The sequence below is a fragment of the Trifolium pratense genome, linkage group LG4, assembly GCF_020283565.1.
Source record: "Trifolium pratense cultivar HEN17-A07 linkage group LG4, ARS_RC_1.1, whole genome shotgun sequence".
Taxonomy (NCBI): Eukaryota; Viridiplantae; Streptophyta; class Magnoliopsida; order Fabales; family Fabaceae; genus Trifolium; species Trifolium pratense.
The window spans coordinates 44735852-44755417 of NC_060062.1; the positions used below are offsets into that span (position 1 = coordinate 44735852).

Consider the following 19566-nt stretch of genomic DNA (forward strand, 5'->3'; position numbering starts at 1 on the left):
TAAAGTGATTGTTTATAAAGCCTTATTTTTTTATTTTTCTTTTTTTATTCAATTATTTATGATTTTTAAATTTATTGTTGAAAGGCTTTATATTGTTCAAAAACTAACCTCATTCATTATTTATGTTTGGTTTATTACTTTATTTGAATATATGATTTATTTCAATGGTAAAACTTTTGTTCTGATATATATATATATGTTTGTTTTTTTTGGTTTATAACCCTCTGGTTCCTAGGGGAAAGGGGCCCTAGCTAGTAGTTCAGAGTTCGGCCGCGAGGTAAGTAAAGTCTGACCAAGAAATTGTTCCACCCAGGAATCGAACCCGGGTTCTCCCAAAATCTGTCCGTTTTGGTGAAACTCATTAACCATTTGATATATATGGTTTATAATCCACTTTTTCTATGATATATGATTTATTTAGTGGAAGACTAATTATGCGATTAATAATAATTCACCTTTTTATGTTAATTCAGACTGTGGTCAAGATTAGTATTAAGTACGGGATGCAAAGAAAAAAAAGTTGGATAAAATTGGTAATATAGATATGTGTTTTTATTTCTTATATTCATTCTTCTTCTTTTTTTTATCAACATGACCAATCATAAGTTGTAGGTATCCATGATTAATATTGGTGAGGCGAATTATTATTCTCATTAATTTTGATAGGATGATATCACGGTGGTAGTGGAGGTACATCGACAAAAAAATAATTGTGTTTGCTAAGGTGAATTTTTATAGAACATATTTTTTTAAATATGCTTTTTTTTTACTCATATGGTCGTTTAAATTATTGTTGAAATACTTTATATTGTTTAAAAACTTAAGCTCATTCATAATAATTTTATGTTTCTCTCAGATTTGCTTTATTACAGAGCATATTAATATTGCTATGTTTTTTAATCTTTTCATTCATTATCTTATGTTTGAGTTAATTTTAATATATGATTTTTTTTAATCGTAAAACTTTTGCTCTAATATACATGGTGTAGAATTCACTTTTGCCCTGATATATAGTTTATTTACAAGAATACTAATTATGTGTTTAGTAATCATTCTCCACTATTGATATTAAGTACTGGTTGCTAAGAAAGGAAAATTATATAAAATTGGTAATATATACATGATTAATTTTATTTTTTTTATCAACATGACCGATCATACGTCGTAGGTATTCATGATTAATATTGTGTAATGAACTATGATTCACAACAATTTGTTCTTTTTATTTTAATTTCTTGATTTTTTATTTTATTCTCGGTAGTTTATAATAATATTAAAAAAATAAAAATGATCCTATGGGAGAGATATAGAAATAGAGAGTGAGAGAGAAAGAGAGAGAATCTCTAACAGGCAAGGTTGTCAAAATCGGACCGGACTGACCGATCAAACTGTGAACCGGACCTATATCTAGTCCAGTTAATGCTTAAAACCGTTGCGCAAACAAACCGGGAAAAAACGTTTAAACCGGATCCGAACCGATAAAAACAGGTGACACGGCCCGGTCGGTCTGGGCGGTTCGGCGGTCTGAATTTTTTTTCTTTTCAATGTCGTTTCAGTTTTTTTTTTAATTTGATTAAGATCAATGCGAAATCAGAAACGAACAACAAACGGAACATGCACAAACACTTTTTGCTTTTTCACTCTGTTTTGACAACCTTGACTCAGCAAAATAAAAGAGAGAGAAGATGAAGAAATAATTACAGAAGAAAATAACAAGAAGAAATAAAGAAGGTGATGCCAAAGAAATTATATTTGGGCAAGTAAAAGCAACTCATAAAAAAGCAAGGTCTCATCTTAGAGTGTTCATCAATATTTCCAACAAGCAACTTGTACCAATTGCATAAAGAAAAAATGGATATTTTTCTACTGTCAAAGAAATCAAAGATATGAGATGAGTAGAGCTTGCGGCTGCTGTTATTGTGAATAGAGAATGAAAATCCTTAATTTTCTTTGGCATTTTAGGTTTAGTATAAGTGGGTTTGGGCCTAAGTGAAAAATTTCATAGACTAAAAACAGCCTACTCATCTTTATAAAAGCAACTGTTTTATTTTTATTTATATTACTATTATTATTATTATTATTTTATATACTATTTAAATATTTATAAATATAAAAATTATATTTAATTAATACCGGTTGAACCCCGCTCCAACCCCAGTCGAACCTTTAAACCGTGAACCGATGCCTCCACCGATTTGAACTCCGGTCCGGTTTCAATTACCTTGCTAAGTGCTAACAGGTGTAGATTGAGAAATGCAGAACACTTTTTATATTTATTGAGAATCGAGTTTATAATTATTTTATATTTATTGAGTCACTATATAATTTCGGGGATGAAGATAATATAAAGAATATATTTATCTCCTAATAGTATAGAACAGGAAGCAAATAATATTTCACTTTTTATATTTATCATGCAAAACCTATCTTAATTTAGAATTTTAAACCAAATTACTGAAATAATATATCAAAATAAATACATAAATAATATTAAAAAAGAAAATAATCTGATGGCACGCTAACATACTAGTAAAAATCTATATATATCAATCAAATAGTCCAACATTATAAACTAGTGATCACAGTGGTAATAACTAATACATGAGCATTTGGTGACATTGAAAGTATGTGTCAATTTACCATTGGAAATGAAAGGAATTCTCAAACTACAATACAGAAATGGATATACTTCGAATTGTAACTTGTAAATCCCCAATTGTTTCTCCTTATTATACTCAACAAGTTGTTGAGGCATGAATTTGATAAGATTGTTCCCTTCAAACACCATGGGCGGAAGCATAACTGTATTCATAGTACCTATAAAAAATGGTGCTATAGTCATCGAAGCTAATTGATTACCTTTATACGAAGAAATTGCATCCATCTTCATTTTAAAATATTGTATTCTCTTTTTGAAGTTTTTTGCTGTAATGCTGACGTTAAAGTTATAGGATAAGGTGTTGTATCTTGTGATGTTAAATTGGATGATAGAAGCCTCGGTTATTTTGAACTCAATCGGAGACGGTTTTTCGGCCATGGCATTGGCGATGACATTGGCGAATAATACAGATAGACCGATCATGGCCAGAAAAACAAGCATTCCAACACAAGAATTATCACATGGGTTGCAACTTGCTTCTTTTGATGATAATTTTCCCATTTTTATGATGAGTTAAGGTGTAAGTAACCTGCTTATGAGCAATGAATTGTGTATATATAAAAGGAATAGTACTTTATTCCAATCTTGTCCTTCATTTTAAGTTTTAAATTTTACGAACAAAATGCTAAATCCCACAAAAATGGGAACAATATCTGGTCTTTGCATGAGACCATTTCTATAGCAAAAACGTGTATTCCTATAATAACAGCAACAACGTTATACTAATCCAACGACACGTGAAGTTGACTTGAAGGATTTTATCATAAGCTCAGTTTTTTCTTGGGTTTGTTTGAACTAATTGTTAAGAAATTATGGGCATTGGTTTTTTTTTTTTTTTAATGAACAAGATCACAGTTAGGAAATTTTTTTTGGATGGGCTGCTAAAAAATTATAAAATATAAATTAAATACAAAAATTATATTATATACAATAATTGAAGTTGTAATAAGTACAAAAGTTGATCACTCAAGATGAAATACTATAATAAAAAAAAGTTGGTCATTCGAAAATTAAAGTGCGTACCTTAAGATAATATTTACGTGTACCGAGTGACACAAAATAATTAATAATTAAGTTTGGGTTAATACTTGCATAAAATTGATCTTCAAAAAATTATATTTTTATTATATTACATATATATATTAAAAAAATGATATAATCCAAAATAAAAAATTATGCTTTATTCACAAAAAAAATTAACGAAGAAGATAATAGTAGATATATAAATATGGAAAGCTAATTTTATAAAAATAATGTGATTAATTTAGTGATTTAAGACTTTAATTTTGTCTCGTTGGCATGCGTTTGAAACCCACTTTACACAATCAAAGTGATCTTTTAGAGAATAAAACTACTTGCGCTACATTGCCAAGATACCATTCACCTTAACCGCTCGGCCAACTAGTATGAGATGATATTACGACGGGTTCGCTAATATATGTATATAGACACATTGTTTTACATATGTATAGGGGTATCAAAATAATTTCACTATTTTTGGGGTGGGCCATGACCCTGCCTGGTCACCCCTGGCTTCGCTACTGCACAAAACTACTTTCAATATTGGACGAGTGAAAGATCGAGCCCAAAAAAGTTGATGATACTCTAACTAAAATTGATAATTTTAAAGTTAATGCAGTTACAACTACCAACTTGTGATGTTTGTGGAGTACTTAATCATGGCTAATGCTACGGTTGACCACCTTCACAAGTGGTCCACCGTGGACAAGTGACCTACCAAATATGAATTTTACGAAATTCACAGTTGGATTGAAAGTTTATATCGTATAGATCATCCATAAATTTTTTGAAATTTTTTGAAAATCATTTGATATGTTATTGAGACCCATCAAGATTTACGTTATTTAAGAAACCGTTAATCTTGATGTGTCTCAATAACATATCAAATGATTTTCAATTTTTCTAAATTTTTTTATGGATGATCTATATGATATAAACTGTCAATCCAACGGTGAATTTTATAAAATTCGTATTCGTTATAATGTTATTCATGACTAGTCCATCATAGACCACTTGATTTATTCGTATTCGTATTCGTTAGAATTTACCACTTAGTGATATGTCTAATGAATGTAAACTAGGCATAGACCTTATTGGCGACCCTAATTTTGTGGTAGTCAACTTTATTAGCAACCTTAGGAATAACACTTAAAATCTGGGGTGGGGAGATCATTCAAAGTTTTCTTATAAACTCCTCACAAGTGGATGCCTCTTTCGATTTTTAAAACATTTTTAATAGGTCTCAAAAATCTAATTTTGAAGTTTCTATTGATAATTTTAGAAGTTTTCAAAATGATCGTCCAAGTTTCTATTAAAATATTTTGTTTAGAGTGAAGATTTATTTTAATCCTTTAGAAAAATTGCAAGACCTAACTTAGTTAGTTCCTGAAAAAATTAAAAGTAACTTTTATTAATCCATGGGAAAAATAATTTGGGACAATTTATAGTATCTACGTTATTTTAATTTGTTTGGTTGATGAAGAAAAAATAGGTCAATCACAAAGAAGAATTTAACATTAAACTTGTGGCTAATTCAATGTGAATTTAATAACACCGTTATGAAATTCTGAAATTCTTCTCAAAAAAAAAAATGTGAATTTAATTTGAATTTAGCAACCTCGTTAAAAAAAGGCTTAATTGGTCACTCAATTTTTATTATTTTGCATATTTGTTCTCCCTATTTTAAAATATGATAGCTATGATCCCCTATCATAATTTTTAACAATCAATTGACGATGTGATGTATTTCAAACAACATGGTATATGATCTGATGATGAGAAAATTAAATATCAACATCGATTAAATTGTAAGATTTTTATTTTCAAAAAGTTAATTTAAAACATATTATATCATTATATTTTAGACAAAATATGTGTTGGGAGATCAAACTTGACAAATATTATAATAGAGGGACCAATTTTATAAAATGGTGAAAATAGTGGACCAAAATTGCAATTAAGCCAAAAAAATAACAATCACAAATTATGGAAAGAAAAATCATGAACTTTAATTTCCAAACTATGAAAACGATATTTTTCTAAATTGAGTACTTTGCGTAAAAAGTTTTTTTTTTTTTTATCAATTGGGTTTTTGTTTTTCTCAAGTTTTTCTTACTTTCATCTATATATATTTTCTTCGTCAACAAAACAAATAAAAATTAGATAAAAATTAAGTTGTCTCGATTTACTGAAGCCACTAGATTTAATCTAATAGTGAGAATTTGGATACTATGTTAGAAGTCAGGTCATAAGTTCGAGTTCCAACTTCGTTGTAAACAAAAGACAAACAAATAAAAATTAGGTAAAAAAGTTGTTTGGGTTTATTTTTCAAGATAAAAAATCCCAGTCTTTTTAGATACTAAATTTAGAAATTTTTGTTAAGGAACAAAATGTATTTTTACTCTCTTGCCCAAAAAAAAAATGTATTTTTACTCTAATTCAACCCTCTAGACAAATTAAAAATTAATTCAACCCCAAAAAGAAATAAAATTGGTGGGGACATTACTTCTAATTGGCCTATAGGGGTTTGTTTAATCACACAAAGACAGAGCAACCTTTGCAATTGCAAGTTCCATTCATTCCTCTTCTTCATCAACACTCTCTCACTCTTCACTCAACAAATCCAATTGCACCATATACTCAATCCAAGAAAACTACACTACCCAATTGCAGATTCAATTGATTTGTAGAAGAAGAATAAAATGGGTTCTTCTGAGAATCAAGAAACCCCAGATGAAGGATTTAACAACACTTTTCATCATCATTCTTCACCTTCTTCTTCCTCTCGTGATGGATGGAAAAATCGAATCTTTTTCCCAACCCTTCTTGCAGGTATCTCTATCTCTTGAAAAAGTTTAAGTCTTGTAGTTGTATTGGAAATGGAATCTAATGATCCTGATGAATAATTTTCTTAATTTTTTAGATTGAGGTAGTTTAAGTCACTGCAATTAGGGTTAGTTGTGAGTGAGATATTTGAATCTATTACATTTATCATGAGATATTTGAGATGAATTGTAGTTTGTATTGGTTCCAATTTGGTGAGTGTGTGAACTGTGAAGTGAAAGTCTGAAAGATATAGACTTGAGTTAATCATGAACATTTAATTGTATATATCAGTGTTGTCGAATGGAGGCTATAGCGAGATGGAATTTGAACAAATTTCTATTGTTATGTGGTAAGCTATTTATTATGAAGTGTTGTTGAGTAACTGCTGTAGCGGCGCTGTAGCACTGTAGTGTAGTGGAATTTGAACAAAACTCTGGTTTTGAGGATCCACAATTGACAACATTGGTACGTAGACGATAAGATTTAGGAGGGGAGGGTTTTGGGGAAAAATGAAGGAATGATAGTTACCCAATTTGAATGAGGGTTTTATTTTTTGTTCATAATATATAATCCTCCTAATATGGGGGAACTCAAAAAATGTATTGGATGTAGATTTTGGAGGACTTAGATAAATAAACTCTCCAAATTATTTTAATGTTTTTATAATACTCTCGAAATTAAAAATATATTAATCATAAGCTTTGTGGTACCGAGACTTCTGATGGAAGGCGTGTCCGGTGTCTGGCACCAACGCATATGATCACGTAATTTACGTTCAATTAATTCGTTTTTTTAAAGATTTATCTCTCTTCTCCTCCCTCCCCTCCAAACTCCCAAACAGAGCCTTGGGTTCTCAGTCACATGGTATGGTCCTTATTTACATGGTAGTTTGTATGTATGTGTATCTTGAAGGTGAGTTTTAACTTTTAACGGGAGCAAAGAGTTAGAGTGTGTTTCCTGTACTAGTTTTTTTATGTGATCTTTTAATCTTTGACTCTTTGGAGCAGGGGTTGCTGGTGCTGGAACTGGGTTGATATCAAAACATCGAAAAAGTCTCGGTCTTGCTAATGTTTCTGCCAGTTATGCTGCTAATTTTGCCATCATCACCGGTTGCTATTGCGGTAACTGCTATACCTTGTCAAAACTGTTATTTCAGGACATTGTTAATTGGTGCATTTTGAATCATGTGACTGGATTGGTTTATTACTGTTTCTTAAAATTCGTGTTATGAGTGAGAGAGAGAGAGAGAGAGAGAGAGAGAACAATTTCGTTATAGATAGCAATTCTGCATTGAACTACAGTAAGCATTTGTCTCTGCTGTTATCTGTTTGAGTAGCTTTATTAGTACTAAGTTCCTTCATTAAGAAGTGAAAGATGATAGATTGTCCTATAGGGTGCTATATATGTACAAATTACCTTTACCAATGCACTTGTGGAGAACTTTCCCATTAAAACCATCTTCTCGATTAGTTGATCTTTGGTGAATCATTGGAGTATGGAAAGTGATCATTGTAGCTTTTAAATCTCAGTTTTCTTGTTACCTCATATAGATAGATAGATAAGTAAGTTGATAAAATAGATAAGTAAGTTGTGGAAGTTGGAAATATAAGAAAGTAACATTTTATGAATTAGAAGCAACAAACCTTTCTGAAAAAAGGGTAATCCAGTACAACAAAGCACCATTATGGCGTGTCCAAGGATGAGTTGAAAGAATCCATTATTGAACTTTTATAGGTAGCCTGACCTTGTATTACAAGAGCTTGATTTCACGAATCCAACCTATGACCTTTTAGTCACGGTAGCAATTCCAACCATTGTGCCAAAGCTCTCCTTTGAAATATTAGTAGAAATGTCCTGTAGGTGTTCTAGGAATGAGAAAAATAACAAACAGAAAGAAATTCCATACGTGTATTAGTATCAAATATTTGTTGGACACTAACAGGGAAAGATCTTAGTTAGGACATAGGAGTGCGATGGCCACCCCACAAATTTCTTCTTCTTAATAGATAGATAGGTACGTGTTAGTATATTTTACAAAGTAAAGTAAATGTGCTGGTGCAGTAGTTTAGTGTTTTAGATGTTCTTTACATATCACAAATACAACCAAACTCCACCTGTCACACCGATACTTTGGCCTTTTTGAAGTACATGTGCTTCATAGAAAGAATAATGAATCGAACTTTGTTAGTTCCTTTTTCTGTCAATTGTCTTTTATGAAATTGGTGATGGAACAGGCACAAGTTTTTAAATCAAGTTAGTATTTTGGATTGAACTGGAATAGTGTTTTTATTTGTTAGGGGCACGTGAGTTTGTGGCCGCAACTAGGAAAACAGGACCTGAAGATCTATTAAGCTCTGCAATAGCAGGATTCGGATCTGGCGCTCTTCTTGGGCGTTTTTATGGTATAGTTTTCTTCTTTTTCTCCTCTTATTATTCTCTTCTGGCATACTTGTGATTTTTGTTGGTCAAATACCATGGGGATGATTTACGTGTCTGTTCTTGACATTAGCTTTTATATGTTATCATATACACTTTGTTTTTATGTGAACTATTTGCCACAAGCTTACAACATAATTGTATCATATATCAATGTTCAGGACAATGTGAGAGTAGATCAAAAAAACCATGAATGATAAATAGTTGCTTCTCAACTTTTTGATTAATTGTTTCATGAAATAATAAGTTGAATTAATTTATTGTATTTTAGGTGGTCAATTTGGTGCAATTCGGTATTCTGTCATTTTTGCTGTTGTGGGAACAACAGCGGATTACAGTATTCTGAAATTAAAAGATGTTTGGAGAGATTACAGTAAAACAATATATCAAGATATTGAGAATTTAAAGAAGAATGAAAATTGGTTAAGATTGCCAGAATGGTTTCCAATTAAAGTACTCGACGAGGAACAACTTGCTGCTAAACGAGCACAGGAAGAGAAGTTCATTGAGCAAAGGGCACGGATCCGTAGCCTAAGGGAAGAAGATTCTTGAGAATATTTTATAGTTAATTTATTTTACAGATTGTAATAATGTAGTACTTCTCAAGCTGATGGGAAATGATTTCAGCAGAGAGATTTTGAAAGAGTTAGAGATTTAAGATTCACATAGACTGATGAGTTTGCCCTTCTTTATGAGTACACAAGGAAAACCAATATGATTGCTTTGTTATACTCTACAGTAGCAAGAAACTATATAAATATCCAAGTCTTTTTCTTTTTCTTTTTTTTCATCTACTTTCTTGTAGCCTTCTTTTTTTCTTTTCAAATCATGTATCTTATTATGAATTTGTACCAACTGCGATCGGGGGAGGACTAGAACTACTTGATGTCAAAACTGGCCCGCGAACCAGATTAAACTGACGGTGAAAGCAAAAAAAAGAACATAAAATGAGTATACAAATATCGGAAGATCTATAAGGTGTAAATCAGTTTAATACACGAACATTCAATAAAAATTTACTACTTTGCACTTCATAGTGTAAAACACATTTATCAGCAATTGCTTGATCATAAACTTAGTGATCAACAATTGACGTAGCAGAAACAATCTAAACCGCCATTAGGGAAGCAAACACCGTATGTTGAATACTCCAAGTTGACACAATGTGCATTACAGAACTCTGTGTTATCACAAGGCCCTGAAAATGTTGTACTTGGCATTCCACAAAATTTTGCTTCCACAACTAAACATAAAGAAATAAAGCAAATTAAAAACTTATAAGTAAGGCTTAGAATTGAAGAAGCATAAAGAGAATAAATATATATTGCTTAGTTAGTTTGTACCACATGGGAATATGAGGACAAGGGCAAGATATAGGAACATGAAAACAGTGTAGAATTTAGTAGTAGAGAAAGTCATGATTTCTAAATGTAAATGTCTTTCTTTTACAAAAGGTACCAACAAAATGTTTGTGTCTATGTGTATATAAAGAAATATAGGTAGAAATGACAAAAATAGTTAAAGTTTTTGAAATGATATAGCTCGAAAATCAAGTTGTGTTGAGATTTTCAATTTATTTATAGTAACTTTTTTTTTGTTTACAATAGGGCCGATGATTGAACTCAAGATCTTAAGTATATTATCTAAACCTCTCATTACTAGGTTAAATTTAGTGGCTTATTTTTGGTTACGTAATTAGTGACTAGAAATTTCAGGTGAATAAGTGAAGTGTAAAGAGTTTGAATTTTGGTTCTTGTACATATATAGTACGATGTCTCTACCAAGTACCAACTGAACTAAACTCATGAAGACGAGTTTTAAAGAGAGCGGTATTGTAGTACCATTGATTCATAGATTGATATCGTAGTATCAATTCGAGTGGTGTCCAAGTACCATTCATAAAGGTGTACTTCTTGCCGATTTCTACTTGCACAATTTTGGACAGTGTCACGAAACGTCTTAAATAGAGTGACCTAATTCGTGACTCAGCTCAATAATTTGTTTGATGGCTGAAATATTATTTTTAAACGGTTTAACAACATTATTATCAATAATCACTTTTATCCTGCCAATATAACTTGTCTAGAAAAGGCATGGAAAAGATTATTGGGCCGTATGTCGAATTTGCAATTTATTGTTATCAATGTTGGTAATCTTAATCCGACCATATAATCTATCTAGGAGGCAAAGACTTTCAAAATTTACAATTTGAATCTTCTAAATAACTAAAATGTAAAGTAAAATAATTAAGAATTGTTACTTTAACAAATTTACTATGGTATATTTATAATATTGATATTTAATTATAGTTTATTGATCAATGATTAACATTACTCCATTTTCTCTTTAAAGTGAATTGTTGATTGTATTTGTAAAGGCAATGAATCCCAAAATTTTATTGTAGCGAAAATCAAATAATTCGGAGGTGACACATGTTATACCGAATAATTCATAATTTAATTCATATACATTATTAATGTAAAAAATTTACTCTATGAAACAATTATAATCCATAAATCATTTAAAATATTTGATTTTAATCTTAACTTATTCTAAAGTTGCACAAATGATAGTCTATCCAAAGATGCTAAGGCTTGGCAAAGATTATAGGCCAAAATTTATATTTTCAATTTATTATTATCAATATTTGTTAACTCTCCCTCCCATACAATCTATCTAGGAGGCAAGTACTGTCAAAATTTATTGGACCGAAAATCAAATAATATGGAGGTGGCACATCATACATAGCAATTCTTTTCATGATTTTTTTTTCCATATATATTATCAATGTAAAATTTTTATCATGTCAATTAATTCTAACAGTGAGATTATTAAAAATACTTTATTTTTTTAATTATAAATATCTATAAATTTAAACGCTTTAATGGTTGAGATTTACTAATATTTTATCAAAATTATATTTTTTAATTAAAATATTAAACTCAAGTGATTAATGAATTTCTTTTAAGACGAAGCATTTGTGACAATATCCGAGTTCGATTTTATTGCATATAATTATTGGTCAGATTTTACTTACCTCGTGGTTAAACTCTAGATTATCGGATCCCCTTCCCATAAAAAAAATACTGTTTTTTAATAATATATTCACTTCTCAATTAATGGAAACATTAGCTCTATAAATTGAAACAATTTTGTACACATTTCAATATATGCAAACAGAAAAAAGAAAAGAAAAAATAAAAAGAAGTGTAAAAGAGTATAATCATATTGATACTTTACACTATGGCAAAATTCATCTCTTCTTCACTTGTTTTAGTTCTCTTTGTTATGGCAATTATGATCAATCGCGCTCGCGCCTATATAGTGACACTGGAATATTAATAGCGGTTGATCCTATTATGGAACAATGTTATATATGGTATAAGAATTGTGTGCTTAATCCTACTAGTATTAATCCTAACTTTTGTCTCGTGTGGTCACTCAATTGCGCACACTTATAATGGCACGTAAACCATAAACTCTTTCATGATATATTATTGATCGTGGCCATGGCTTCTGTGTCTTATTGATATACTTTTTTCCGTCGTATAATATATAAAAGTAAGAATGTGTTAAAAAAAATTAATGTATTTGATTAAAATTTGAATTAAATATATTCACTTTTATTAATCAATTTTTATTTATATTTTAGGATAGAAAGAAAGAGTATATATCGATCTATATTATAGAATGAGTGTGAAAGTATGTTTATAAATGTCATATATAATACATAGCTAAATAATTTACCTTCAACCCTTTGGGTATGTATGTCTCGTCAAGTTATATATTTATTTTTATGCTATAAATTTTTGTTATTGTATTTCTTTAACGGGATTAATAAAATAAGAAGAGACGATTGAGTATGAGTATAATCAGTGGTAGATTCAGGATTCTGAGTTAAGAGTGCAAAAGTTGTAACTATAACTATTAATAATTATTATATATTTACACAAGATCAAACACAAGGTGTGCCTAATAATAGAAAATGCAAGAGTTTAACAATAACAACATAAAAGAGAAGAATTTTATTATATATTATAAAGTGTGATCAACAACGATATTTAATGGCAGTCCATGAACACCTAACTAGAGAAGAATTTTATTTCATATTATTATTATTATTATTATTATTATTATTATTATTATTATTATTATTATTATTTTATTATTATTATTATTATTATTATATTGAAATGAAGGTCAAACATATTAACATATGAAGTTTTTTCCCTTATAATTTGAGACGGATGGAGTACATATATTTGTAATATGATAATAATGAGTGAATGAAGAGAAAAAAATTAGAATATTTTTCATTTCCACCAACAATTTTTATGAGTTAAATAGCAAACATTTAAATGTAAATCAATTTTACACTAATATCGGGTAAAATTTACTACTTTTCGCTTCGTACAATTACTTTGAAGATAATTAATGAATTTAATTGTTGTGCAACGTTGGTGTACAACAATCATTATTGAACTTTTATACATAGCTTGACCTTGTATTCCAAGAGCTTGATTTCACGAATCCAACCTATGTCCTTTTAGTCACATGGTAGCAATTCCAACCATTGTACGGTGCACAACAATCATTATTGAACTTTTATAGGTAGCCTGACCTTGTATTACAAGAGCTTGATTTCACGAATCCAGCCTATGACCTTTTAGTCACACGGTAATTCCAACCATTGTATGGTTCACAACAATCATTATTGAACTTTTATAGGTATCCTGACCTTGTATTACAAGAGCTTGATTTCACGAATCCAACCTATGTTCTTTTAGTCACATGGTAGCAATTCCAACCATTGTACGGTGCACAACAATCATTATTGAACTTTTATAGGTAGTCTGACCTTGTATTACAAGAGCTTGATTTCAAGCATCCAACCTATGACCTTTTAGTCACACGGTAGCAATTCCAACCATTGTGCCAAAGCTCTTTCAACAGACCTTTTGAATATTAGTAGAAATGTCCTGTAGGTGTTCTAGGAATGAGAAAAATAACAAACAGAAAGAAATTCCATACGTGTATAAGTATCAAATATTTGTTGGACACTAACAGGGAAAAACTTATAAGTAAGGCTTAGAATTGAAGAAGCATAAGAGAATAAATATATGTTGCTTAGTTAGTTTGTACCACATGTCGAAATGAGAAGGGCAAGACATAGTAACATAAAGACAGTGTAGAATTTAGTAGTAGAGAAAGTCATGATTTCTAAATGTCTTTCTTTACAAAAGGTATACCAACAAAATGTTTGTGTCTATGTGTATATAAAGAAATATAGGTAGAAATGACAAAAATAGTTAAAGTTTTTGAAATGATATAGCTCGAAAATTTGGGTTGAGATTTTCAATTTATTTATTTATTTTTGTTCAAGTAACTTTTTTGGTTTACAATAGAGTCGATGATTGAACCCAAAACCTGTAGCATATTATCCAAATCCCTCACCACTAGACTAAACTTAGTGGCTTATTTTTTGTCAAGTAACTAATGACTAGAAATTCAACTTTAAAGGTGAATAAGTGAAGTGTGCAGAGTTTGAATTTTGGCTCCTACATATATAGTACGATTTTTCTACCAAGTGTCCAACAAATATTTGATACTCATGGAGACGAGTTTTAAAGAGAGCAGTGTTGTAGTACCACTGATTCATAGATTGATATCGTTGTATAAATTTGAGTGGTATCGTAGTACCATTCACGATGGTGTACTTCTTGCCCATTTCTGCTTGCACAATTTTGGACAGTATCACGAAATATCTTAAAGAGAGTGACCTAATTCACGACTCAATCCAATAATCTTTTTGGTGACTGAAAATTTATTTTTATCCGGTTTTAACTCCCGAAACAACATTATTATCAATAATCAATTTTTTTTTTTACAAAATCAATAATCAGTTTTACTCTGCCAATATAACTCGTCTAGAAAAGGCATGGCAAAGATTATTGGGCGGTAAGTCGAATTTGCAATTTACTTTTGTTATCAATGTTGTTAATCCGACCATATAGTCCATCTAGGAGGCAAAGACTTTCAAAATTTACAATTTGAATCTTCTAAATAACTAAAATGTAAAGTAAAAAATTTAAGAATTGTTACTTTAACAAATTTATAATTTATTATGGTATATTTATAATATTTATATTTAATTAGTTTATTGATCAATGATTAACATTACTCCATTTTCTCTTTAAAGTGAATTGTTGATTTTAGAGGCAATGAATTCCAAAATGTAATGTACCGAAAATCAAATAATTTGGAGGTGACCGAATAATTCATAATTTAATTCATATATATTATTAGTGTAAAAAATTTACTCTATGAAACAATTATAATCCATAAATCATTTCAAATATTTGATTTTAATCTTAACTTATTCTAAAGTTGCACACATGATAGTCTATCTAAAGAAGCTAAGGCTTGGCAAAGATTATAGGCCAAAATTTATATTTATAATTTATTATTATCAATATTTGTCAACTCTCCCTCCCATACAGTCTATCTAGGAGGCAAGTACTGTCAAAATTTATTGGACCGAAAATCAAATAATATGGTGGTGACACGTCATACATACAATTCTTTTCATGATTTTTATATTTATGAATTTTATTTCTAATTATTGGTCAGACTCTACTTATCTCATATGGTTGAACTCTGGATTATCGGATCCCCTTCCCATAAAAAAAAAAAAAACTCTCTTTTTAATATTATATGCACTTCTCATTTAAGGGAAACATTAGCTCTATAAATTGAAACAATTTTGTCCACATTTCAATACATGCAAACAGAAAAAAGAAAAGAAAAAAACAAGTGTAAAAGAGTATAATTTTATTGATATTTTACACTATGGCAAAATTCATCTCTACTTCACTTGTTTTAGTTCTCTTTGTTATGGCAATTATGATCAATCGCGCTCGCGCCTATAATGACACTGGAATATTAATAGCGGTTGATCCTATTATGGAACAATGTTATATATGGTTTAAGAAGTGTGTCCTTAGAATTAATCCTAACTTTTGTGTCGTGTGGTCACTCAATTGCCCACACTTAATGGCACGTAAACGTTTAAACTCTTTCATGATATATTATAGATCGTGGCCATGGCTTGTGTGTCATATTGATATACTCACTCTATTCTATAACTAGTACTTTCACCCATGCGATGCACGGTCAAAATTAAACATTTTTACGGGGAAAAACATTACATTAAGGAGAAAGAAAGAAAGAGGGAAGAGAGAAAAACACAAAATCTAAAAGTAGAAATTTTAATCATATTGAAAACATAATACCAAGTAGATCAATTTTTTTTTATTCCGGAAAAGAAGTGCATATTTTACTTGAATCTTCTTCCATAATGGTACAGAATAACAGCTCAAAAAGTAATGATTAAATATATTTTTAGTCCCTATATTTTGCTCTATAGTCAATAATAGTCCTTATTTTTTTTTATGGTGAAAAAATATCCCACACTTTTTTTCGTTTCCAATCTGAGTCCCTACCGTCTGTTTGCCAAACAAAAATTGCTAATGTAAAAAAAGTGTAGGATATTTTTTCACAACAATTTTTTTTTTTTTACTATTATTGACAATAGGGCAAATGTTAACATGTGCCCTTAAAACATTTGTTAGTATTTTTTTATTATTTTTTTTAACATAATACTCTAAGGATACATATCATACATGTTAAGGAATTTAAACGTAGAAAAAACAATAAGTTATAAGCTTAAAAACTATTTAAAATAGCGTCTGAAAAATAAACTATAAGTCAGGAAAATAAATTATAAGCTCATGGTGAAAAAATTCATAGCAAACATGTATTTTCGGTTATATTATAAGGAACACTTTATAATAATTTTTTGTGTTTTTTTATAAGAAATACTCTTTAAACTTATTATTTATTAAATGCAAAATTTGATTTTTATCCTTATTAAATAAAATCAAATAATTCTTTTCAATGCTAGTGCAATAATTAGAGAGACTTATTCCTCATGCTAGTCCAGAGTTATTTTTGGAATAAAACATAAAATTTTATAATTATTATTGAGAAAAATTAACTTCCTTAGTCTAATAAGTTTTCTAAAATGTTCATTATAAAAAAGATCGGAAGGAGCATAAAAGTTATAAACTAATATATTTGTCATGTCAAACAGACCCTAAACAGTGAGGTTATTGGAATTCTTAATTAATGAACATTCATTATTGGAGAGATTAAATAAAGAGAAAAAAAGATAATAAAGGAGTTTTTTTTTCTCACTAAGGGCACGTTTGGATTTAATTTATTTTTGAGCTTTTGAAAATAACTTATGCAAATAAATAAAATTTTGTGTTAATTCATAAGTTTTCATTGGCAAAAAAATTATTTTTATAAGTTATTTTCTCATAAACTACCTTTAAAATCTTATAATAATATACATAAAAGCTTATTTATTTTCATAAATTGTTTCGCATAAACTAAAATATAAATCAATCCAAACAGCCCTTAAATAATAAATGAGTTTTTTTTTTTTTTTTTACAAAAATAATAAATAAGTTAGAAGCAATTGAAATTAGCATTATTTATTACTACCGGGCCAGGCAGGCGCGTTCCGCGCCTGCCTGTGTCTAACTTATGTACCCAAAAAAAAAGATATGTCTTATGTTATGGTGAGTTTGTTAATAAAAGATTTTTGTTGCTACTAAAAAAAGCAAGGGTAATGTTGGTATTATGAAAATTCTACCTCAAAACTCATGTATTCTTTTTATATATTATAGTATAGAATAGATATAGATGAAAAAATCATAAAAAAAAAAGAGAGGAAGTTAAGGGCAATTATGGAATAATTAAAAAACCATAAAGGAAGTTAAGGGCAAAATGGACCAAAAAAAATCCAGCCCAAACTCCCTTGTCCCCTTTATATATTGTTATAGATATAGTATAGAATAGATATAGATGAAAAAATCATAAAAAAAAAAGAGAGGAAGTTAAGGGCAATTATGGAATAATTAAAAAACCATAAAGGAAGTTAAGGGCAAAATGGACCAAAAAAAATCCAGCCCAAACTCCCTTGTCCCCTTTATATATTGTTATAGATTTAAAATCTTATAATAATATACATAAAAGCTTATTTATTTTCATAAATTGTTTCGCATAAACTAAAATATAAATCAATCCAAACAGCCCTTAAATAATAAATGAGTTTTTTTTTTTTTTTACAAAAATAATAAATAAGTTAGAAGCAATTGAAATTAGCATTATTTATTACTACCGGGCCAGGCAGGCGCGGCGCGCCTGCCTGTGTCTAACTTATGTACCCAAAAAAAAAGATATGTCTTATGTTATGGTGAGTTTGTTAATAAAAGATTTTTGTTGCTACTAAAAAAAGCAAGGGTAATGTTGGTATTATGAAAATTCTACCCCAAAACTCATGTATTCTTTTTATATATTATAGTATAGAATAGATATAGATGAAAAAATCATAAAAAAAAAGAGAGGAATTTAAGGGCAATTATGGAATAATTAAAAAACCATAAAGGAAGTTAAGGACAAAATGGACCAAAAAAATCCAGCCCAAACTCCCTTGTCCCCTTTATATATTGTTATAGATTAATTTGTTGTTATTACTTATTATTACTATGTTGGCGCTCGGAAAATGAAATGAAAAAGTGGAACTGAACGGTTGGAGCTTTGCATGTGAAGTGTGAACATGATTAGGCAGCATTTTTTGCAAAAAAAAAAAAAAGGCATATAGTGTTTAGGCGGGATTAGTAACATATTTAGGCGCTTAAGTATCCTGTTTTAATATATAAAGGATATAAGTAAAAATGTGTTAAAAAATTTTAATGTATTTGTTTAAAAATTTGAATTAAATATGTTCATTTTTGTTAACCAATTTTTATTTATATTTTAAGATAAAAAGAGTATATATCAGGGGAGGATCCACATATGCATGAGGAGAAATACTTGTATGGGCACAAACACAAATAATGATTTGTTAGGCACACTCACATTAAGTAAATAAAATTAAAGAAAAATAAATTGAATTTATATTAATTGATGTGACAAATATATTTTCTATTTAATTTTTTGAATTGATGTATGTGTGCCTAAAATTGTGCCTAAAGTAGTTGTGCCTAGGTAAGAGTTTCTCATGCATGAGAGGGTGCAGCTGCACCCCCTGGATCTTCATAATTTACAACAATAATCTTTTTTTATTAATATTTTCACCCACTCAGTTTTTTGTTTTGCACCTGATTCAAATCAATTGCATTGCATACATATTCCGATATTTCCTAATATGGCCCCACTCACTGTCCAACTGCTTATTCACTCATCCTCTCTCTTATCTTCAATTTTAATTTTTATTTCCAATTTTATTAATTTTCTTGCAAAAACCTAAAGGCGTGCAAAAAGTGTCAACCACAATAAATAAATTGTAGAATTTCTTTGTTGTGTTTGCTTTAAAATTTAAATAATATATACTCTATTATTACTTTGACAAATCTAAACTTGATTGAACCAAACTAACATGATTTTTATTGGTTTAGTCTAAATTTCGTATGAAAATATTACAAAAATCAAACCGACTATTTTTTATTAGTTCATATTTCTTTCTTTTAAAAAGTCGAACTAAACCGATGTGAATG

At 29.4% G+C, this 19566-nt stretch overlaps 1 protein-coding gene and 1 long non-coding RNA gene across 2 annotated transcripts; one reads left to right on the forward strand and one right to left on the reverse strand.

Annotated features, from left to right (window-relative positions):
• The first annotated feature begins 6210 nt into the window (after positions 1 to 6210).
• On the forward strand, positions 6211 to 9724 carry LOC123923923. Its single transcript, XM_045976663.1, has 4 exons — positions 6211 to 6511; positions 7513 to 7626; positions 8803 to 8907; positions 9213 to 9724. The coding sequence occupies exons 1-4, from the start codon at positions 6382 to 6384 to the stop codon at positions 9491 to 9493; spliced, it is 630 nt and encodes a 209-aa protein (XP_045832619.1). The 5' UTR covers positions 6211 to 6381; the 3' UTR covers positions 9494 to 9724.
• Positions 9725 to 9889: 165 nt separating this feature from the next.
• LOC123923924 lies at positions 9890 to 10464 on the reverse strand. The gene is made up of 2 exons (XR_006814528.1): positions 10285 to 10464; positions 9890 to 10184 (listed from the first exon to the last, which is right to left on the reverse strand). It is a non-coding gene; the product is annotated as an uncharacterized LOC123923924 (long non-coding RNA).
• Positions 10465 to 19566: the final 9102 nt, after the last annotated feature.